This window comes from Peromyscus maniculatus, chromosome 5 (genome assembly GCF_049852395.1).
Source record: "Peromyscus maniculatus bairdii isolate BWxNUB_F1_BW_parent chromosome 5, HU_Pman_BW_mat_3.1, whole genome shotgun sequence".
Classification (NCBI taxonomy): Eukaryota; Metazoa; Chordata; class Mammalia; order Rodentia; family Cricetidae; genus Peromyscus; species Peromyscus maniculatus.
The window spans coordinates 27,011,811-27,035,084 of record NC_134856.1 but is presented as its reverse complement, the minus strand read 5'-3'; the positions used below and the strand labels follow the sequence as shown (position 1 = coordinate 27,035,084).

The following is a 23,274-nucleotide window of genomic DNA, read 5'->3' as shown; positions in this document are numbered from 1 at the left end:
CAGGGTGGGGGTGGGAAGAGAACAGAAAGAAAGCAAAGAAAAAAAAGAGAGAGGGAGGAAACCCAGGCTGGCGGTGCGGACCGAGGAAAGGAAAAAACTCTGCTTGTTGGGAAGACCGGGGAAGAACAGGACGCCGCAGATTAATTCCTTTTGACCAGAATCCTTTGAGCTGCCTGAAAGTACCTGGCGGCCAGGTCCTCTTCTACTATTTCCTTACGTTAGGCCACAGTACTGATAGTACTTTCCTCACGGGTCATGTGACCCTTCTCAAGCCCCTCCATTTTCCAGTCTCCTCAATAAACTGAGTAATCTTTAATAAACCCTAAGGAACTCTGTAGATACAGCGCACTATGATTGCCTAACTCAGCCTGTCTCCTTGATCTTGTACTATAAACCCTAACTCATTGTGTGAGGCAGTATTTTTCCATAAGCTAACTTTTTTTTTTCCTATGGGGATAGGGGCAGTCAGGGACAGATGTAGAAGGCAGACTCAGCCCTACCAATGTGGCTGGCCACACTGAGTTTCTGTGGCCAGGTTATTTCTGAAAATTCGTCTGTAAAGCTGTTGACATTGATTTTTAGAATCGAAACATCATTCTAACAAACTGGCTCGCATGCGGCAAAAAACGAACACTGGGGGCCTGAGAAAGCTTTGCCATGGATTAATGTATTCCTAGGAGTGGCGACGCGCAGTCACTAGGGCATGGTCCTTGGGTGCCAGCCTGGGCGCCTACCCAGAGGTCCCTTCGCTCTGCACGTGCAGGGCAGACAGGGGGAGGCTCCTGAGCGGCCCTGGGCAGCATTTTCAATGCACAGTTCTGGAGAGCTTAATGGAAACCACATGAAGGGATCCTGGGAAGCAGACCAGATGGCTTCCAGCGAATGTATTTAGCCCAACCTGGGGCTAAAGGAAAAAATAATAATAATAATGGCTGGGTCGTGTGGGGCGCGGCTAGGGGTTAGGGTGCGACTTTGTGTTTTCTGTGCAGCAGGAGCCATGAGTCGGGGGACAGGCTCGATCAGGAGCGCCGAAGCGCCGGTTGGCAGAGGAGGGGGCTGCCAGCAGGGCCTGTTCCGTGGCCTTGTTCCTTCCGCGCCAGGTCCCGCCCAGCGCTGTGCTGCGGGGCGACCGGAGGGCTGCGTGGGGACCCCGCGGGGGCAGCGCAGCGGGGCCAGGGAGGCGCAGGCCGTGGGCGGGGCCGGAGGCCCGTGGGCGGGACCGAAGGCTCGTGGGCGGGGCCGGAGGCCCGTGGGCGGGGCCGAAGGCGGGGCGGGCGGCCCAGCCACATTTCTTTGCCTGGAGGGAAACCTGGCGGAGGGCCTTCTCTTGTGAGTGACAGCCATCATTTGCGAGGTTCCTACAGCAGAATGTGAGTCTGGGCACTTACGTTAAAGGAACATTTACTCATGATTATGACAACTCCCCTTCACATCAGAACACACACACACACACACACACACACACACACACACACACACACGAGAAAAAGAACGAGAGGAAACCCAGGGAAATTTCTAGCACGGTCTTCCCTAGGTACACACCCAACCAAGGCCTCCTCCAACCTCCTGTCTTAACCGGTTAACGGTTAACGCAGAAACTAGGGCCGCAGCTCTGGGACTTCCTTCTTCGTCAGTTCAAGATGCGCAGTGAGCCTTCTCAGTAATCGGAGGAGTTTCGATCCCCCTCTGAGTCCTCCGAGGAGCCAAACTTGCTTTCATAATCCCATTGTCGCCCAAGCTGGAGGAGAAAAAAATGGTCCGATTGTCAACACTCGCTCATCCTCAAAAGTCACTGTTCCCACAAAATTGGGAATTAAATTGCTTCTTTCAAACCAGACATTATTCACGAGCAGGGGCTGGGATTGCTTCTGCATTTTCTTCCATCTTAAAAAAAACAAAACAAAAAAACCTTTCTGGCAGCGCGGTGGCGGTGCACGCCTTTAATCCCAGCACTCGGGAGGCAGAGCCAGGCGGATCTCTGTGAGTTCGAGGCCAGCTTGGTCTCCAAAGTGAGTTCCAGGAAAGACGCAAAGCTACACAGAGAAACCCTGTCTCGAAAAACCAAAAAAATAAAAAATAAAAAAAACACTTCCTGTTTCGTCTATTGTGTCTCAGTTCACGAAGGACAGATCAATAAGCAGGACAAACTTGAAGGAAAGAACTCTCAGGCTCACTAATGACCTACTGATTAGAATCCCTCTTTCCTGCTCACCCCTTCTCTATTTCCAGCCACCTCCTTAGTCACAATCCTGGGTGTGAATTGTCTGCTTTTCAGTCCTACATCATGATCTTCAAGTTAGGTCCCAAGAATATAAATAATTCGAGGACAGATACCAAAGATGCTAGTCACCAAGCAAATATTTTTTAAAAAGTAAGAGTATTGGTGACCTGGCAGCTCGAGCTTCTTCCCCCAAAACATCAGTGCCTGTTTAAAAATATTTTAAATTTGGGGGCTGGAGAGATGGCTCAGTGGTTAAGAGCACCGACTGCTCTTCCAGAGGACCTGAGTTCTATTCTCAGCACCCTTGATGGCTCACATGCATCTGTAACCACAGTTCCAGGAGATTGGAGCTGCCTTCCAGCCTCTGAGGGCATCAGGCACACGTGTAGTGTACAGACATACATGCAAGTAAAACACTCATATACATAAAAAAATAACAATAATTAAAATTTTATTTTAAAGTTGAAATATTTTGGTCAGGATCCTAGGCTCAACATTTCTCAGATAAGTCCCCCATATTTATTGCATATGACAAGGGGAGGGGGGAGGAAGGGAGGAAGAGGAGGGAGGGAGAGGGAGAGAAGGGGAGAGAGAGAGAACGATTTTGTACTGTTAGTACATCACAAAATGTATGAAAATGTATTTAGAGGAGGGGTCGGGAAAGTGCCTGACAGGACCAGTGTCTCTCAGCACAGCTGTGACAGCGATTGGCCTGGCCGCAGAATTGCCTGGCCTCAAGCAGCTCCACGCAGAAGGAGGGAATTGTTTAATAGTAGTTAATCATTCCTCAGACAACTCCCAGGAGGAAGCTGAGGGCTTTCAAGAAATCACCCCTTCCCAGAAGTGAGCCCCAGCCCTCCAGAGAAGCAGGCCTTGACCGAGCTCACGAGGAACTTTCAATAGACAGCTTTGGGCCCTGCGTGTGTCTCTCCGCAACAGCGTGCCTCACAGTGTCCACACAGTCCCTAGATCCAGTGTCCACACAGTCCCTAGATCCACAGTGTCCACACAGTCCCTAGATCCACAGAGTCCACACAGTCCCTAGATCTACAGTGTCCACACAGTCCCTAGATCTACAGTGTCCACACAGTCCCTAGATCCACAGTGTCCACACAGTCCCTACATCCACAGTGTCCACACAGTGCCTACATCCACAGTGTCCACACAGTCCCTAGATCCACAGTGTCCACACAGTCCCTAGATCCACAGTGTCCACACAGTGCCTAGATCCACAGTGTCCACACAGTCCCTAGATCCACAGTGTCCACACAGTGCCTAGATCCACAGTGTCCACACAGTCCCTACATCCACAGTGTCCACACAGTCCCTAGATCCACAGAGTCCACACAGTCCCTAGATCCACAGTGTCCACACAGTGCCTACATCCACAATGTCCACACAGTGCCTAGATCCACAGTGTCCACACAGTCCCTAGATCCACAGTGTCCACACAGTCCCTACATCCACAGTGTCCACACAGTGCCTACATCCACAGTGTCCACACAGTGCCTAGATCCACAGTGTCCACACAGTCCCTAGATCCACAGAGTCCACACAGTCCCTAGATCCACAGTGTCCACACAGTCCCTAGATCCACAGTGTCCACACAGTGCCTACATCCACAGTGTCCACACAGTCCCTAGATCCACAGAGTCCACACAGTCCCTAGATCCACAGTGTCCACACAGTCCCTAGATCCACAGTGTCCACACAGTCCCTACATCCACAGTGTCCACACAGTCCCTAGATCCACAGAGTCCACACAGTCCCTAGATCCACAGTGTCCACACAGTGCCTACATCCACAGTGTCCACACAGTCCCTACATCCACAGTGTCCACACAGTGCCTACATCCACAGTGTCCACACAGTGCCTAGATCCACAGTGTCCACACAGTGCCTAGATCCACAGTGTCCACACAGTGCCTAGATCCAAAGCAGAAGTTTTATTCCTGAAGGCTGCCATGAAAACAGGTGTAGCTGTTGGCCCAAGGTTGGGCCAACCTTGTCCTGTTAACTAAATTTTCCGGGTTCCCTTAGTGCCCCAGACCAGCCTTTTCAAAGTGACATGTGTTGGCATTCGTGTGACAATCTTAGATGCTACTTTAATAACACTTAAAAATGTTTAGTGGTCAAGTTATTCTTTCTCCCTAACAAACATAGCTAGCATACCAAACACATGACATCACAAATATAATTACTTAGCACAAAGCTGAGTTGTGTAAATTCAACTTGAAGGAAGGTTATAATAAAAACTGGGGGATAGCTAAAATTATTGTTTTATTTTATAATAAATGAAGTCAGTAGGGCACACATAGAAAAAAGTTTTTCTTTGCTTTTTAACCTATTCTTCAGGAATCCCTGCCAGAGAATTGTGTGCATGAGTGTGAGCGTGTGTGCATGTGTGTGTGCGTGTGTGTGTGTGTGTATAAATATGTGTGTTTGTGTGTGTGCATGTGTGTGTTCATGTGTATATGCATGTCTCTGTGTGTCCATGTATGTGTGTTCATGTGTGTATGTGCCTATGTGTGTGCATATGTGTGTTGGTGTGTATTCGTGCCTGTGTGTATGTGTTTGTTGTGTGTGCATATGTGTGTTCATGTATGTGTGTGGTATGTGTGTATATGTATTCCTGTGTGTACATATGTTCGTGTGTATGTGGGTTCATGTGTGTGTGTGTGTGTGTGTGTGTGCCTGTGTGTGTAATGTGTGTGATATGCATGCATGTGCTTGTGGACATCAGAAAACAACTTCAGTTCCTGATCCTCAGATGCCATCTACCTTGTTTCTTGAGACAGGTCTCTCATTGGCCTGCTGTTTGCCCAGTGGCTCCATCCACCTGCCTCAGCACAAGGAATTCAAAAGCCCATGGCGCCACACCCAGCTTTGGGGTGAGTTCTGGGGTTAAACGAAGATCATCGCCACCCCGGTTTAAAAGCACTGGGGTTGGAGAGGCTGCGCGGTCGGTCACGGCCTGGTCAGGGGAGGCCAGGAGAGCGGGAACAGACAGGCACACTCAGCAGGCAGGGTGGGTCCCCAGCAGGGCAGGGCAAGCTGCGATCTCACCGCCCTGCAGCTCCTACCCCTAAAGCCTCTCTCAAGCCTGCTTCCTGCACATCTGACAGGAGCGCGCAGGAAGTGTTTGGAGCCTGTCTGACTGCACAGCCCACCTCTCAGAGTATGCAGGAAGGCTGTGTACGTGCCAACGCTAAGCACGCCGCCCCCACTGCACCCCGCCCCCACTGCACCCCGCCCCCACTGCAACCCGCACCCCCACTGCACCCCGCACCTCTACACTGCACCCCGCACCTCTACACTGCACCCCGCACCCCACTGCACCCCGCACCTCCACTGCACCCCGCACCCCCACTGCACCCCACACCCCACTGCACCCCGCACCCCCACTGCACCCCACACCCCACTGCACCCTGCACCCCCACTGCACCCCGCATCCCACTGCACCTCGCACCCCCACTGCACCACACACCTCTCCACTGCACCCCGCACCTCTCCACTGCACCCCGCACCCCCACTGTACCCCGAACCTCTCCACTGCACCCCCACTCCACTGCACCCCGCACCTCTCCACTGCACCCCACACCCTCACTGCACCCCTCACCTCTCCACTACACCCCCACTCCACTGCACCCCGAAACTCTCCACTGCACCCCCACTCCACTGCACCCCGAAACTCTCCACTGCACCCCACACCCCCACTGCACCCCTCACCTCTCCACTACACCCCCACTCCACTGCACCCCGCACCTCTCCACTGCACCCCGCACCTCTCCACTGCACCCTGCACCACACTGCACCCCGCACCTCCACTGCACCCCACACTACACTGCACCCCACATCACACTGCACCTGCACCACACTGCTGTGCTCTGCAGACATGCCCAGGGCCCCGGGGCGAAGGTCGGGTAAGGTTCTTACATGTTTCAGGAGCTTCTCCCCTCTAGTCCTGTAATTCATGAGGAGATCAACGCCTGGCTTCTTGGGTTTCACACCTAGAGAGAAGACACGTTCAGGGCCAAAGTGCTTTAGGTAGAGCGAAGCCTAACATGGGAAAGGGAGGACACTGACTGGTGTTCTGTTCCCTACTGAGGGCTGAACCCACAGTCTTGCACACGCTAGCAAATCACTGCACTACACCCTCAGCACTCCTCGCTGCTTGCTTTCTAGTTTTGGTGGTGGTTTCTCGTAACTTAGTTGGCCCTGCACTCCTGTCTTGATCTTCTGTCTCAGCCTCCTAAGTACTAGGATTACGAGCGGTAGCCATCATATCATGCCCAACTCTCCACCCCACCTCCATTCCTACCCCAGCCGCATCCCTTAGACGGGGTCTTACTGCATGTGGCTGGCCTGGAACTCAGCACATAGGCCTGTGTGTGAGCCTTGAGCTCACAGAACTGGGCCCACTTCTACCTCCTGAGTGCTGAGATTATAGCTGAGCACGACACTCAGGCTCCTTTTGCTTTTCATTTTGAGACAGCTTCTCAAAAAGCTCCCCAGCCACACCTCACATTGTAATCCTCCTGCCTCAGCCTCCTGAGAAGCTAGGATTACGTGCTATGCTACAAGGCTTGGCTTGAAATTTGCTGACATTCTGAAGCACTTTTTAAAACAATAATCCCAGACCCTCACTCACAGTCTCCCCAACCTCAGCAGCAACTCCCTACAATGCTTGTTCCCAGAGCAGCTGAAAGTCAGATGTCTGCTGAATGTCCCCCGGTCATATCTGACCCTACTTTCTTTGCTGTTAGGTCTCATAAAATGAAGTGGCTGGGTCAGCAGGGCGGAGACAGTAGTGTGGCAGGCTTTGTTAAGTGGCCTCTGACCCTGAAGTCATGGAAACTACAGACAAAGACCACAGCAGATAGGAATGGCAGCTTACTGGGCACAGGGCAGGCAGGGAGGACTTACGTAAAACTCTGTAATCTGGAAATGTTAGATAAGGAGCTTCATACCCCCAAATCTGGTGTGCCTGGAGAACAGAGAGTTGGGAATTAATACCAACCAAGGCAGACGTGGGCTACATGCCTGAGATCCCAGAACTGGAAAGGCTGAGACAGGACCATACTGAGATTGAAGTCAGCCTGGGCCACGTAGCAAGACTGTGCCTCCAAACCCCAAACAACGAACACCAGAGCCCAGAACTGGCTGAGAAGATGGCTCTGTAGGTGAAGAGCTCTGAGCTCAGCCCCACGGCACCCACAGTAAAAGTGCAAAAACCAAACACCAGGGAGGTGCTGGCTCACCATAGTGCTGGGGATGGGGCGGAGTGAGGACCAGGTGAACAGACAGACGGCCACTAACCAGCCAGTCTAGCCAATCAGTCAGCTCCAAGTTTGCTGAGCAACAATAAAGTGGAGGACAGAGAAAGGTGCCCGTGTCAATCTCCGGCCTCTACATCACATGTCCACCTGTACATACACATGTACCATACACACATGTGCACAACAGCAACAAACCCATTTTCACAATAATAAACATCTAACAAAATCCCCATCCTTATTCAAATGGCATTTTGATACTACTGACAAAAGCCACTATAACCGGTGAAATGAAAAGACAAAACCGGATATAGTACTTGTAAATGAGGCTGGGCAAAAGAGTCCAGTCCTAATATGTAAAGAGTTTATTTTTTAAAAAATCACTAAAGACAAAAACAAAAAACCAACTATCCTAACAGAAACATGGGCAAAGAAGATACACAATCACATTTCATTATTCATGGATTCCATATTTGTGAATTCACCTACTTGCTAAAATCTGTGTGTAATCTGAGGTTAATGCAGCACTTTTGAGGTCATTGAGGAGCATGCACAGAGTGGGAAAATGGAATTCCCTGTCATGTGCGTCCAGGCCGAGGTCAGGCACAGGCAGCCTTGGCCGTGCTGACACAGGTAATTAAGTGTCCTTCTCACAGCCTCTTTTATGTTTCCTCGTTAAGGATTTTGCTGTTTAAAATGGTCCTGACCATCCTTCTGAAGTACGGTGTAGGGTCCATAAGCAAAAGAAGGCTGTGGCATGCCTCTCAAGGAAAAGAACTGCTCTAATTAAGCTTCATGTTAGTGCTATTGGCTCAAGTTCAAGGCTAATAGACATATATTAAAGAGTTTTTGAACAGAAACATTCACATAAAAATTACTGTGCTGATTTTTTATTTGCAAGTGTTTCATAATAAAGTTTATTTTAAGAATACATAAAAACAAAGTTATATGTTGATAAATTGAGGAAAATGTTGTGACTAGAGACTGACAGAACCCAAACTATATATCTCCCATGGGAGCAATGGATTGCTGTAATGTACTGTTTGGTCCTACTTTAGAAAGTGTGACTTCTGCAGAAAGGAGAATCAGCTACTGTTAATAAAAACACCCATGAAACTAATAAACATGAGGGAAGATACTTAATCTATCTAAGAAAAGTAAAGAAAATGCAACTATATTCATCTATCAAATTGGGAAGCATTGAGGTTATAATTATCTTCATTAACCTTTTGAGGAAAAAACCACTCTCACTGTGCAGCGCAGGTTGATCTTGAACTTGTGACCTTCCTGATGTGGGCTCTCTTGAGTGCTGGGATCACAGCATGTGCCCCTAGGCCTGGATTAAACCAGGTGTGAGAATATAGGAACGAGCCTAGGCTAATACAGGGAGGCGATTTAACTGTGAATAATACAAGCTTGCTTTCCAACTCAAGAATTTCACTTCTGGGAATGCACTAAGATGAGTTTACCATTGCATAAGTATGTTTATGATAACTCTTAGTTATCATAACACTGTTTATAATAATTATAAATAAAAAACCCTAAGTGTCTAGCAAATAAAAACAAAAAGGAAAAAAGAAAAAGCTAGAAAAAGAAAAAATGCTAGATGCTTGCAGATACGGAACATTTTTTTTTATTGTGATGTATCCCATCAAAGGGATGTATGTGTGCATTAGCTATGATAACAAATGATTATGCTTGTTAACAAGGAAAGGTGTACATAAAAATATTGGTCTATAGAAGCAGATCACAGAGGAAAAGGTCCAGTATGATCTGGTCAACTCACTGGACACAGGTGGATGTGCAGACATATGATGACATACAAGCACACTGAGGTTGTAAGAAGTGTGACTAAAAGTAAATTATTATCCCAGAGGAAGAGAAAGAACTTCTCATGTTTTTTTTTTTCTTTTGAAACACAGTGACTTGAACCCAGGGCCTTCTGGGGTACCAAGCAATTGCTTTCCCATACTTGTTTCTCACTGTTCTTTCTATTTCTAATCTCTTCACTGTTTGGGAGTTTACAGTTAGAGACTTAGAAGCTTACATGTGATTATTGCCACACATGGAGAAGAGACCACCACATGGGGAATGGGACAACAACCTCAGCCTGGCCAGTTGTTTACAATTGGTAACCTTGGTTACTCATGGATTTTTTTTTTTTCCCCTAACAGGAAGCTACACACACAATACCCCAGAAAGAACTGTTTGGTGAATGAATACTCGTTTTTAGAACTCACCCCCTTCGAGTTTATTTTTTTATGACTAATGTGCATATTCAGTCCTTTCCACGCATCTGAAAAGGGCCTTAGGAAGAGTCAGAACATACCACTCTGTGCTTGACGTTGAGCGGAGTGTGCCCAGAGGGTCTTGCTCCATCAGAGAGTCCTCCTGCGTGCAGATGAAGAGGGAGTCAAGATGAAACTTCTCACACTCACAAGTGACACAACTACTCCCACTCTGCACAAGCCACCTTTGATCCCCATTCACCCTTGACCGCAGAACAGTTAGAGGAAAAACCGTGGCTGACACTTCAATTTGTAGTAAACCTTCAGGAGCTTCAGGGGAGGGACAAGCATTTCCATGTCTGGAACATTCTTCTGTGATCACTCTTAGACTCAGAGGGAACTGAGGCCGTGGAGAAATCTCAAGGCTGCACTTGCCCTGAACCTCCTGAGATGTTCAGGTGGATCTTATGGCTTCCACACTCTACTCTGACCCACTTTTCACTGTACATTTGAGCAGGTTTTCAGCAAGCTTACTGAGTTACACAGCATCGCCGTAATCCACGTCTTGTTTTTGTCAGACTTTGTGGAGGAGAACAGTGAGAGCTCATCTTCAGGAATATACTTGGCTAGTCGTTTTTCCTTGCAAGTTCACACTTGACAAAATAGTGCAGCTTGACCTCCGCTTTTTAATTAAGGATGTTTACCGTTACCCTAATTTATTAGCCTCCGTCCCCGTCCCCGTCCCCCCCCCCTCCCCCGCTGCTTCCTAGGTGTAGAACAAGAACTAAGTGGGAGTTTTCATTGACGAGACTATCTCAATAACTGCCAACAATCTGTACCTTCAGAAACTGGGCCCTTAACTACTGCGCTAACACTGAGCACCACACACACTTGGTTCTAACAGCGGATTGTCAAGGCTGGTAAGGCCCTGCCGAGGCTATATCGGAGATGCCCCAGTTTGGAAGGATCCTTCCCAGTCATTTCCTTCTCCTAATCATCTTTCTCCTAATCATTTAGTCCACCTGCTGGCGTCTGTGGACTAATTGCCCGCAATGTTTGTGACTCAGCGATGTTCCTGACTGAGCAATGTTTGTGACGACTCAGCAGGTGGGCCATCCTTCTCCTACCTGATTTCCTTGGAACATTAAGCTCCTTCAAATGAAGGCTCACCAGCACAAAATGATGGTGTGAGATGATGACAGAGTGCTGTCTGTCATTTTTGTATTGTATAGAGCATTGTATGCACCCAGAGGAGGGCAATTTAAATGGAGCATCAACAATGGATTAACACAACCTGTCATCCACCTGTGAGGCCCCAAGATGGCTGCCATTAGGGTGTTAAAGTCTGTCTGGAGATTTTTTCTGAAGACCAGGGCTGTCATTGGGTTTTTCAAAGTGTCTAAAAACCACTAGGCATCACTGTTTTAGACAGTCGTTAGCCATTGGGACAGATAGCAGATTTCTAAGAATTTACTAGTCTGTGTATGAGATACACATTGCTCTATGATTGGTTAAGTTGGGGGTATGATAGTATCGTGGTTATACATGAAAACATTCTGACCTTTGGAGGACTCATGCATGCAAACATATACTTTAATTTACCCCCAATAGTCCAACAAAGAACCACACACATGTATCAGCAAATAGACATTCAGGCTGGTGAGATGGTTCAGCTGGCCAAGGTGCTTTCTGATCAGCCCGAAGCCCGAGCTGGATCCCAAGACCCACATAGCAGGAGAGAATGAACTCCTGAAAGCTCTCCTCTGACCGCGCCATATGCGCCATGTTGCATGCTCTTTCCAGTAAATAAGATGTAATGAAAAGTAAAATGTGTTTTAGAAATTCTGATAAGGCAAAATGTAAACAGTTGTAAAGTCCGTGAAAGAATTCTGGAACTGGTTGTCATATTCTTTTAACTTTTCCATTGTAAGTAAAATGTTCACTTATCTGCCTGAATTCCAAGAGAGCTACTGCCATATTCAAAGGTGGCTGACATCAAGAAAGTTTAGGAAAGCCAGGCGTGAACATTCCCCAAACATGTGTGAACTGTAATGAAAGACGGATCCAAGAACTGCTTCGTCTTTTCCTTTCTTCAGTCATGTAGCCCTGTTGGGGGCAGACCCCTGGTCTACCCACATGGCCTACCCAAGTCACTGTGTGTCCACAAGAGAGTGCCAGCTTCACACTCACGGGCAAAATCAACTGCAGCCACCTCACCCCTTGTCATGGCAGGAAAGTGCACACCGTCGCACATGGCATCTTGTGACCTTCTTAACAACAGGCTTGGCTGCAAAGGTTCCCTGTGTCCAGGCTCTGTGAGGAACTGGGAACTGTAGCCTTACATCTGAATATTTTCCGGCAAACACATTTAACTATTTATTAGTCAGTTTCCTAATTTAAATCAGGGAAATAAAAACAGCTAGCAAAATCCCCAACACCTGGAAGGAACCCTGTTGTCCCTGAGTCAGGAGGGCCATCCTGGGATTCTTTGGGGCCTGCTGGCAAAGGTCTGCCATCATCAGCACGGTGGGACCTCAGTTCCAGGCTAAGAGCATATCACTCTGCCCAGATTTATTGGTGGCTAATATTTTTTTTTTTCTCTTTCTCTGTAGCTTAGAAGAAATATAGGTTTTTCTTACAACAAAGCATGCAAATTAGCCAGAAAACAATGAATTTCTAGTGTTAAACACACTCCCTCCTCATCTGCCAGCTCACATCAGCTCACACCCAAAGTCTACGTGGAAGCCAGGAGGTGAGTTCAAGTCACTTTGTTCTCTGCCCTGCACACTCTGGGGCCGTGGTGGCTGTCAAGTTCACAGTGTGCTGAGACCTGAGGGTGAGAGCAGTGTTAGGGGAGAGTGCTGTGTGCTCCCTTCCTGCTCAGGTCTCACAGAACAGCTTGCCCTTTTAGTGGAGGCAGGCAAGCAAGCACGGCCCCAGGAGAAGTGATGCAGGCTCCCCTGAAAAGCTTTGGGGAACCCCCCCAGAACAGACTGTGAGGGTTCGTGTCAGAAGGGAATGGTGAACTCTGACCCTGCCCAGCAGTGGTGCAGGGGAGACGGTTGGAGGAGGAGCAGGCCCACTCCAGGGGATGGACAGTGAGCGAAGAGTGGCTGATGGGCAGGAACAGCACACTGAAGGTTGATGGATGGGGTATTGTGTGTGATTGTGGAGAAGAAGAGCTAGGTCTCTTGTAGGACCAGTGGGCAGGTTTTCTCCTGTGTTGTCTCTGTGTAGAGTTGAGGGTTGTGAAAGCCTTCCTCTTGGCCCATTTCTAGATGTCAGAGCAGAAGGAGGCCTTAGAGAGGGAACCTCTGTGTGAGGGGGACCCTTGTGCCAAAAGCCCCTCTCTTCAGGGAAACCCTAATTCATCTGCTACAACCTTCGGCTTGGTGCCCCAACCTTAGGAGAGAAGGCTTTGGAAATGGTCCAGTAACAGCACACAGGAACGGTCCCCAAGGCTTAATACAAATAAAAGCAACAGAGCCTGGAACCTGTAGGGTGCCCACCTTAGTAAAAAGTGAAAGGAAGTTCTTTTTGTTGTCCCGGGCCCCAGCTGCCCTCTCAGAATCTACCTGCTCCCTCTCCTCCTCACCACAGATCACACTGACCATCACTTACTCAAACGATAAATGTGAATGTTTTGCATTTAGGGTTTGTCTGACAAATTAGTTACTTTTCTGTTGCTGTAATAAAAATACTATATCCAAAAGCAACCAAAGAAAGAAAGTTTACTTTGGCTTGAGGTTCCAGAGGGAGAGTCCATAACGGCTGGGAAAGTATGGCACGCAGGCAGGAAGTTGGCTGGTTACAGTTTTCATATACACAGGAAACTGAACAGCAAGTAACTGCTGTGGGATGTCTTTCTGTATGCTGTGAATATGTGTTGCTCTGATTGGTTGATAAATAAAGCTGTTTGGCCTATGGCAAGGCAGCTTAGAGGCAGGCGGGAAGTCCAGGAGAGAGACAGGAAGAAGAAAGGCAGAGGTGGAGGAGACGCCATCCCGCTGTCCAGGGAGCAGCATGTAACGGCACACAGGTAAAGTCACAGAACACATGGCAACACATAGATTAATAGAAATTAGCTGAGTTTAGTTTTGAGAGCTAGCTAGCAAGAAGTTTGAGCCATAGGCCATGACCATACAGTTTGTAATTAATATAAGCCTCTGTGTGTTTATTTGGGTCTGAGTGGCTGCAGGAACAGGCAGGACACAGGAAAACTTCCAGCTACACGTAGGAAGTGGAGTGAGTTTGTGAAGACTGATGTTTTGGTTTTTTGAGAAAGAGTTTCTCTGTGTAGCCCTGGCTGTCCTGAAACTCGCTCTGTAGAGCAGGCTGGTCTTGAATTTAGAGGTCTGTTGTGGAATATTACTTTAACTATGTAAAGATGTGTTACATTTGTTTATGCTGTATTTGTTTAACGATGTAAAGATGTGTTGTGTTGCCTACCTAAGGTACCCGATTGGTCTAATGAAAAGCTGAACGGCCAATAGCTAGTTAGTAGAGGGATAGGCGGGGCTGGTGGACAGAGAGAGGAGGTGGGTAGGAGAAGGAATCTAGACTTGGGGGAGTAAGGGAAAAGAGAATGAGGGAGAAAGAAAGGGAAGCACCCTGGGCCTACCTGCCAGACACAGAGTAGGACATACAGAATGGAAGAAAGGTAAAAAGCCCAGAGACAAAATGTAGATGAAGAGAAACAGGTTAAATTAAAGTCAGTGGGACAAGTATAAGCTAAGGCTGAGCGCTCATAACTAATAATAAGTCTCTGTGTCATGATTTCGGGGCTGGCACTCAGAGAAAGCCTGTTACAGAGACCCGCCTGCCTCTGCCTCCTGAGTGCTGGAATTAAAGGCGTGTGCCACCATGTCCTGGCCCAACCCACAAGGGCTCTTGCCTAATCCTTAGGCATCTATTCATCCAACTCTCATGGGGGCATCTGTTTTCTTTCTGCATGAGATACTGAAGACTCAAACAAGACAAGTGTTGTCTGCAGGAAGCTTATGTTTTAGACAGATAAAGACAGACAAACAAACAATACAGAGAAAGCAGAATCCAGATAACTGTGTTCCTGAAAGAACAGCGTGTGAAGGTCCTGGGGTGAAAACTGGCTTGATATGCACATATTTAAGTGAAGACAATGTAGCTAGAAGAGAATGAACAAACTGAAGAGGAAATATGAGTTGGCACAGGAGTCATATCCACAATCGGCCCTGCAGGTTTTGGTAAGGAAACAGGACTTAACCCAAGTCTGACAGGAAACAGAAGAGCAATATCATCTCCTTTATATATTAGTATGCCCCTGTGTAGAAAACGGACTGGATAGGTGAGACATGACTTACAAGACACTCTTTCTTACTGCTTTTCTGGGGTTGTTTCCAGTAAGGAGAATGTGTCATAGAAAAATTAAAATGGGATTCAAGGAGAAGAAGAGGAAGGACGCTACAAATGGGCATACACATTGTCGAAATCACATGGTACATGGCATGCTCTCCCCTTCAAACATGAGTCTTTCTTTTTAAGTTTTAAATTCTCTGTGTATAGGTGTTTGGTCTGCATAGATGTGTAACACTTGCAAACCTGGTGCCTAGGGCAACTGGAATTGGGCTTCGGATTCCCTGGAACTGGAGTTGCAGACAGTTGTGAGCCACCATGCAGGTTCTGGGACACGACTCCAGGTTTTTGAGAAGGTCAGCGAGTCCTCTTCAATGCTGAGCCATCTCTCCTGTCTGTTATTTGATTTGTGTCGACATTCTCCTAGACATTCTCATCCCTGTAAAGACTGTGCTATAAGAGTAGTCCCAGGTAGCTGCTTCAGAGACTTGGATTGTGTTCTGTGACGAGGAACTATCTCAAGGACATCTTGTCTGCATCATAACCTCTGGATTTTGGTGTGTTCGCACATATAAAACCCTCCCAGTGCAAATTATACCTCCTGAAAGAGCAAGAGTGAGCGAGACGAGTCTACTTTGGATATATGTCCTACCACAGAGTTGTCTGGGACGGACAGAGAGCTGGACAGAAGCTGCTTGATGAGACGTAACACAGAATACTCCATATAGCAAAGACTAAGCAGAAAGTTGATTGGTCGTTTCTATACTGGGTTTCAGAAACTTGATTGTTACTGGCTACTGCTCTGTTCATTGAATCTGAAAGCTGCTAAGTATGTGACGCCATCTGTTCTGTCCAGGGAGTAACGGCGCAGGTCTGTAATCCCAGGACTCATGAGGTAGGAACAGGAGGATTTTAGTTACAGAGTTTGAGATCAACTTGGCCTAATAAGACCTTGCAAAGGAGCTGGGAGACAAAGCTGCACATTGTGTATCGGTCAGTTATTGCTGCTCATGCTGTCTCCTCGTGGGCCTGTGAAGCAGCCTTCAGACCACGGGTTATCACTGTTCTAACTGGCGCTCTAAAGGGCACAGACGGCCCCGTGAATGGAATGGGACTGCGCTGGGCTCCTCAGATTGGAGGCACTGCCAGCCTGCCTTCGTATAAACCAGTGGTTCTCAACCTTCCTAACGCTTCGACCCTGTAGAACAGCTCCTCATGTGGTGGTGACCCCCACAACCATAAAATTATTTTCCTTGCTACTTCATAACTGTAATTTTGCTACTGTTATGACTCAGTGTAAATATCTGATATGTGACCTCTGTGAAATGGGGATCGTGACCCACAGACTGCTTAACCTCACCTGTGTGAGTTTGGACCTGTTTTTAAGTAGTGTCCTCCAATGGTTTTGTTCTCCAAAGCAAAGGGAATAAAGTGTGGCCTGATTAACACGGTGTAAATGGCTACGTTTCCTATCATCATGCATCAGCAAGCCATGGAGGAATGCTGACCCTCCATCTCAGGTTCTTCTCGTAAAGTCGAGTTTTATTAGGAGAACACCCAATGAAAACATTGGAAACCTTTATCTCTATCAGTTGGCAAACACCCACCAAGCTGCCGAGGGACTTTCCACCACCCAGCTCACCCCATTAGTGCATTACAACCTTAAATAGCTCACCAAGTGGACCGAGTGCCAGAATATGTTATGGTGTGCTTCAAATATCACTTGTGATTATATTAATCAGTATTATTAATGCCCCAGAGACTCAGCTCTTGGAGATGGCCATTGTGCTGGACAATATCTATGTCTCCTCCTCAGAGTCAGACTTGTGACAGGATGGGCAGCTGTTCCCTTCTCCAGGTGCAGCTGTTGGTAGGATGTAGCTGACCCCCAGAGGATCCATGTCTGAGCTCGCTGACCTCATATTGTATGTGAGGAAGGAGAGCTATTCTCAGGCTGGAGGGAAGGGACTGTGTGCCTTCCTTATCCCTCACTCCTACCTGAAGGTAGAGACAAAGGAATCTAGGGTGCCAAGGGGTAATAGCACCCAAGAGGAAGAAAGTCTGTACCCCAAAAACGCCACGTGGGCAGCTAGCCCACAGAGCAACATTTTGGCCTTTATGTGAAGAAAGGTGTTCTTTGGTTGTATAAAGAAAGAAACTGGAGTTGGGGATTTAATGTCTTGTTATAGCATCTGGTTTCAACTTCAAATGGCTAAAACAGCGTGGGGGACGACGACCTCGAACGGTGCTGAGCAGCAGATGATCCCCAGCCTTGGTGTCTCATCTGAGGCCGGCACACCCAGTATTAACACTTTATGAACGAGGGCCAGGCTCTGCTGGAAGGCACATTCTAGGACTAACATGGAAGAGGGGGAGATACCTTAAAGTGACTGTCACTTTTACAAGCACTGTATCTTGAGTGGAACATGGTTACTTTCTTGTGAGAGGGATATTACCTTTTTAGGCAAGGGGAAGCCATATGGGCCACAATCAAGAACCTGGGAGTAGAAAAGGAAAATGCAAGAAGATGGTAGAATGGGGTTTTTCTGACATTATTCTCTAGCAAAGCTTGACATAAAAAGTATGGATTCCAACCATAGATGAGAACACCTTTGTGGGAGTCCAGACGTCCAGAGGGAATGTCCGCCACATCATGAAGTGAAAGACAACAGCAGGGGCATTGCAAGGCCAGAAAGCACCATTTCACTTGCTCTGAGTCACCGCCAAGGCAGCAGAGCTCCGAGCCAAGGGAGATCTCAGCCTGGTACTTCCTCGTGGAGAAGTAGAGGGCAGGGGGTGAGCTCTGGCTCCTCCTCCCATCCAGATACCACCCAAGAGGCTCACTTCCTCCTGACTCTACTCAGAGTCCTGGGGTGGTCGGAGTGCTGGGTGCTGAGGGAGATCAGGGCCAAGAAGCAGAGGCAAGAACTCAAACCAGCCAGAGCCTAGAGCTCAGCAAAGAATCTTGGATCCCAGTCCCCACTTGGGGAGGATCCGTCATCTGCAAGTCACCTCACACGTACTTCAGTATTCCTCATCTTAGGCTCGTCATCGTTCACAGCCAACAGCTGTCTGCTCCACAGATGCAACATGCACAGAGGGAAGAGATGCCGGTTTCTACATACATGCTCATTGTGCACATACAAGCACACATGCACACACCAAACACATGCATACACATATGCACTAACACACCCACACATATGGGTACACCAAACACAAATTCACACATACACACACCACACACATAGCACACATGCACACAAACATATACACATACATACCACACACACACAAACATGCACACACACACACACACACACACACACACACACACACACACAGCTATGTGGAAACCATTGATTAGCATTGTCATGGTAATCATGTCACAGTACAAACACTTATCAAAGCACCCTGTTGACTCACCTAGAACACACAGCTTCATTCGCCAGTCTACCTCAGGTAAGTAGGGGAGAAGGGTCTGAAAGGGTTGTGCTTGGGGGAACGGATCAGGAACTAACCTTTGCCGTCTGCCGCCTCTTGGGAACCAGCCTGGCCGGGTAGATTGCTGTAGGCAGAACCGCCCAGCAACGGTGTCCTAAAGAAAGCCCGTGGGAGAAACAAGTTACACACGGGTAGGCTCAGCAATCACACAGAGCCTACAGATTTAAATTTCATTTGGTTTCTTAAGGTTCTGCTACTTTTCTTCTCTTCCCATTCCCCCCCACACACCCCATATTCCCATTAAATCAACCCGAGCTGAAATTTTGTACAGTCTTCAGGGATTTGTTTGTGCTCTGATTTGTCATAAAAGGGTAACATTTTCATCTCTGCATGCAAAGCTCAAACATTAAGTTCATAATTACTTCAGCAGGATTTATGAGTGTTTCTCCAGGGAGTTGCTTTCAAAATAAGATAAGTGCCATGCATGGAATAAGAAAGATTACAGTAATTACATTGGTTTCCAAATAAAATTTAATGGCAGTGGGGTAATGTGGGGACTCACAGATGTTATGTGTATCCTTTGAAACGCATCTGTATCTCAGTTTCCCTGAACTCAGAAATGGCATTCCTTACCAGCAAGCTATGGTTTATTGGGCGAGATGGGGCATTGTGCCTGGAGTGAACAAATTGATCGCCAGCCTGCACGTGTCGTGGTAACTAACTGAAGGTCCTTTGGTTAGGGAAAGAGGGTTTCTAAACCGAGGCCTCTGGAACTGAGGGGAGGGAGGGTGTAGTGGAGCTGAAATCAGCCCAGAGAGTCCTGCCTGCCCCTCCTGTCCATGTATTAGAGAGTCCTGCCTGCCCCTCCTGTCCATGTATTCAGACTGCAGACAGGGACGGGAAGTCCACCCTGCATCTTTCTCCTACCCCATGACAGCAAAGCAATCATCACAGGCCATTAAATCTTTTTTTTTTTTTTTTTTTTTTTTTGGTTTTTCGAGACAGGGTTTCTCTGTGTAGCTTTGCGCCTTTCCTGGAACTCGCTTTGGAGACCAGGCTGGCCTTGAACTCACAGAGATCCTCCTGCCTCTGCCTCCCAAGTGCTGGGATTAAAGGCGTGAGCCACCACCGCCCGGCGGCCATTAAATCTTAAGTGCAGTTTCTGAATAAATCACCCACTGGCTGCCTCTCAGTAGGTGTGGGGTAGACGTTCTGACAGACAGACAGGGAGCTCGTGAGCTGACCTCTGTGGGAACCACTCCTTTGTTTTTCTTTTTATATTAGACTACCCTTTCTTTATATATAATTCAATCTCCAAATATTGTGGTTTGGTTAGTTTTTAAAACATTGTATGGGGAGGGGGTGGAGATGGCTCAGCAGTTGAGAGCACTGGCTGTTTTTCCAGGGGACTTGGGTTCAACTCCTAGCACCCACATGGCCGCTCAAAGCCATCTGTAACTCCTGTCCCAGATGATTCAGTGCCCTTTTCTGGCCTCTGCATCCACTAGACACACAAGTAATATACAGATATATGGATAGACAAAGCATCCATACACATACAAATTTTAAATTCTGTCCTTGGAATTATAGGATATGTATATTTTTTATCCCGCAGAGCTATAATGGAAAGAACCAAACTCAGCAAGAAAAAATACAAAAATGTACAGTTTGAGGAGAAGAGGGCACCAGGAAGTGTAATGGAGCTAAGTTCTGTGCTCAAGGAGATAAACAGACTAAAGAAAAACCTGATGCTAAATGGAATAAAGGGAGTGACCTCAGGACAAGACCCCAGTCAGCTAACCTCCCCACTTGTGAAAAGGAGTTAAACAGCTTAAGCAGTGGAGGAAACTGTCAAAACCAAAAGGCTGATGCAGATGAACTGAATGAAAGGGCCACGGTCCAGCCTCAGCGAGCAGAACTTGGCAGCTTTGGCCTCCTGGTTCTGGTTTTAAAGTCAAGGACTCAAGAAAGGGGTTGTGGAATCTTCCTCTGAAGCTAAGGGGTGCTGCTGAGACCAGGCGTGTGTCAGGGTGTCCCGGCGTGTGTCAGGGGTGTCCAGGCATGTGTCAGGGGTGTCCCAGCGTGTGTCAGGGGTGTGTCAGGTGTCCCGGCATATGTCAGGGGTGTCCCGGCATGTGTCAGGGGTGTCCTGGCGTGTGTTAGGGGTGTCCCGGAGTGTGTCGGGGGTGTCCCAGCATGTGTTAGGGGTGTCCCGGAGTGTGTCGGGGGTGTCCCAGCATGGAGGCCCAGAAAGACCTTTGTGTAAGGCTATAAAGGTGAAGCCCGAATTGCCTTGGAGATCCCAAGGTGTTGGAGATGCCAGAGCCGTGGGATCCCTGCTGAGGAGAGCTGCTAACAGGGAGTGGAACCAGCCCAAGAGAGAGAAGTGTGTTGCAGTCAACAAAGCTGAAATAAGTTGGAGATCTGAAGAGCGCTTTGACATTAGATTTCGAGATAGAATTTGGAGTTTGCTCAGCTGGTTTTCAGTCTTGCTTTGATACTGTATTTCCTCATTATGCTCCTTTCCATCCCTTTTGGAATGGTAATGTATATGTTGGAAGTATGTGACCTGCTTTTTGATTTTTGTTTTACAGGGGGCTAGAGTTAAGAGATTGCCTTGAGTCTCAGAAGAGACTTTGGACTTTTTGTAGTATTTTTTGTTTCGTTTTGTTTTTCGAGACAGGGTAGCCCTGGTTGTCCTGAAACTAGCTCTGTAGACCAGGCTGGCCTTGAACTCACAAAGATCTACCTACCTCTGCTTCTCAAGTGCTGGGATTAAAGGCGTGTGCCACCACTGCCCAGCTGATGGACTTTAGACTTTTAAATAGTGTTGAAACTGTTAGAGATTATGGGGACCTTTAAAGTTAGACTAAATGCATTTTTACATTAGGATACAGCTACCAGCCTCTGGGGGACAGGGGGTGGAATGTGGTGGTTTGAATAGAAATGGACCTGATAGGCTCATGGGTTTGATAGCTTGTTCACCAAGGAGATGTGGCCTTGTTGGAGGAAGTGTGTCACTGGGGGCGGGCTTTGAGGTTTCAAATGCATAAGCCGGGCCCAGTGGGTCTCTCTTCTTCCTGCTGCCTGCAGATCTAAATGTAGAATTCCCAGCTTCCCCAGCAGCATGTCTGCTTTAACATCGCCATGCTCCCCACCATGCGAATAACAGACTAAACCTCTGAAACTGCAAGCAAGCCCCAGTTAAATGCTTTCCTTATAAGAGTTGCCATGGTCATGGTGTCTCTTCATGGCAACAGAACACTGACTAAGACAGAGGGGGCAGGATTCAGGCACTCTCAGATTTTGGCACTTGAGAGACAACTATGGAATTTCTTTTATATTTGTCTTGTGTTCAGTTTTTTGAGGGGGGGGGGTTGTTTGTTTTTTTTTTCTTTTTCTTTCTTTCTTTCTTTCTTTCTTTCTTTCTTTCTTTCTTTCTTTCTTTCTTTCTTTCTTCTTCCTTCCTTTCTTTCTTTCTTTTCTTTTTTTTTTCTTTTTTTTTTTTTTTTTTTGCCTATTCTGAACAATGCTGCTGAGAATAGGTTTATATATGTCTTGGTGTAAGAGTGAAAAAGTGTATTTGAAATGGTGGTTACTTGGAAGTGGAGCTGCTGGGTTGCTGAATACCATCAATGCTAGATAAGACGAAGCTGCTTCTTCAGGGATCCATAGCAGTGTGCTTCCCTACCAGCCATTTGTGGGAGATCCCCACATACCACATCCTTACCAACACTTAAAAATGATGTTTTTAAGTTATAACAGAACTAGGTTTGTAGAGGAAGTGAATTACGATAAGGTGTCCATTTATCTAACTTTTTCCTTGGGGTCAGTGCTCTTTGCATCTGTTTAAGAATTTTTTTCTAGGGCTCAGCAGGTAAAGGTGGCTGCTGCTAAGTCTGGCAATCCGAGTTAGGGAAAGAAAGAACTGACTCCACAAAGTTGTCTTCTGACCGCCACACACATGCTCCCCCTCCTGTGCCATCATGCACACACCCACACAAGAGCGAAAATAAAGATCTCTCTAAAAAGAAAAAGAAATCTTTGCCAATCCCCCAGGCCATCAAGATAGCCTCAATGTTGACACCAAATATTTCACTGTTACCAGGTCTTGCTGCAGGCCACAAAAATATGAAATAGAGATTCAGCTGTACATGATAAAGCTATAACTAGAAGGATCAAGGAATCCTTCTGGAGAAGTCAAATATCAAGGAATATCTGATGTTATTTGGCTTTTAATATATCAGCTGTTTCCTACTATCAGTTTCTTGTGCACCCATAACTCCTAGGCAAACAGTATAAGCTTCTCACACCTGATCTGAACTAGGTAACACCCTAGGAGACAGGCGGTGGTGTAGATGCATAGTTTTATTTCTTATGCAAATGAAGCTCAGGCCCTCTTTTCTGTCTCAGCCCAAATGGCATTCCAGAGCAATTGACTCAGAACAAAAGGGTTTTTTGCATACCAGGTGCAAATTAGCTTTGAGACAGGTTTCTTAGCTCCCAGCAAAGTCACCCCACCCTGCCAGTCTATATGGTGGCATAGGAAATTAGAGACAGTTTTATTTTGATGACCTATAGAATCATTTACCTAACCACCTGTAGGATTGTAGTTTGAGCACATTTAGGATAGACTCACCTAACCACTTATAAGAATATATTTTGAGCACATAAATTCTCTGACTTATTCCAGGCCTTATCTGAGCCCACCTCCTCTATTCAGTCCCCTTTTGTGTTGCAAATGAAGCTGGCTATCACTGCCCTTGTGGGGACCT

The 23,274-nt window shown here is 47.3% G+C and overlaps 1 protein-coding gene across 1 annotated transcript in view; it reads right to left on the bottom strand.

Moving 5' to 3' along the window:
* Positions 1–1,508: 1,508 nt before the first annotated feature.
* Positions 1,509–23,274, bottom strand: part of C5H4orf51 (chromosome 5 C4orf51 homolog) — a 36,501-nt gene continuing 14,735 nt past the window's right edge. The window contains exons 2-6 of the mRNA XM_006971727.3: positions 18,577–18,653; positions 9,826–9,887; positions 7,147–7,207; positions 6,157–6,230; positions 1,509–1,738 (exon numbers count right to left, since the gene is read on the bottom strand). Coding sequence (XP_006971789.1) covers positions 1,658–1,738; positions 6,157–6,230; positions 7,147–7,207; positions 9,826–9,887; positions 18,577–18,653 — 355 coding nt within the window. The 3' untranslated portion in view covers positions 1,509–1,657. The remainder of the gene's footprint in view (positions 1,739–6,156; positions 6,231–7,146; positions 7,208–9,825; positions 9,888–18,576; positions 18,654–23,274) is intronic.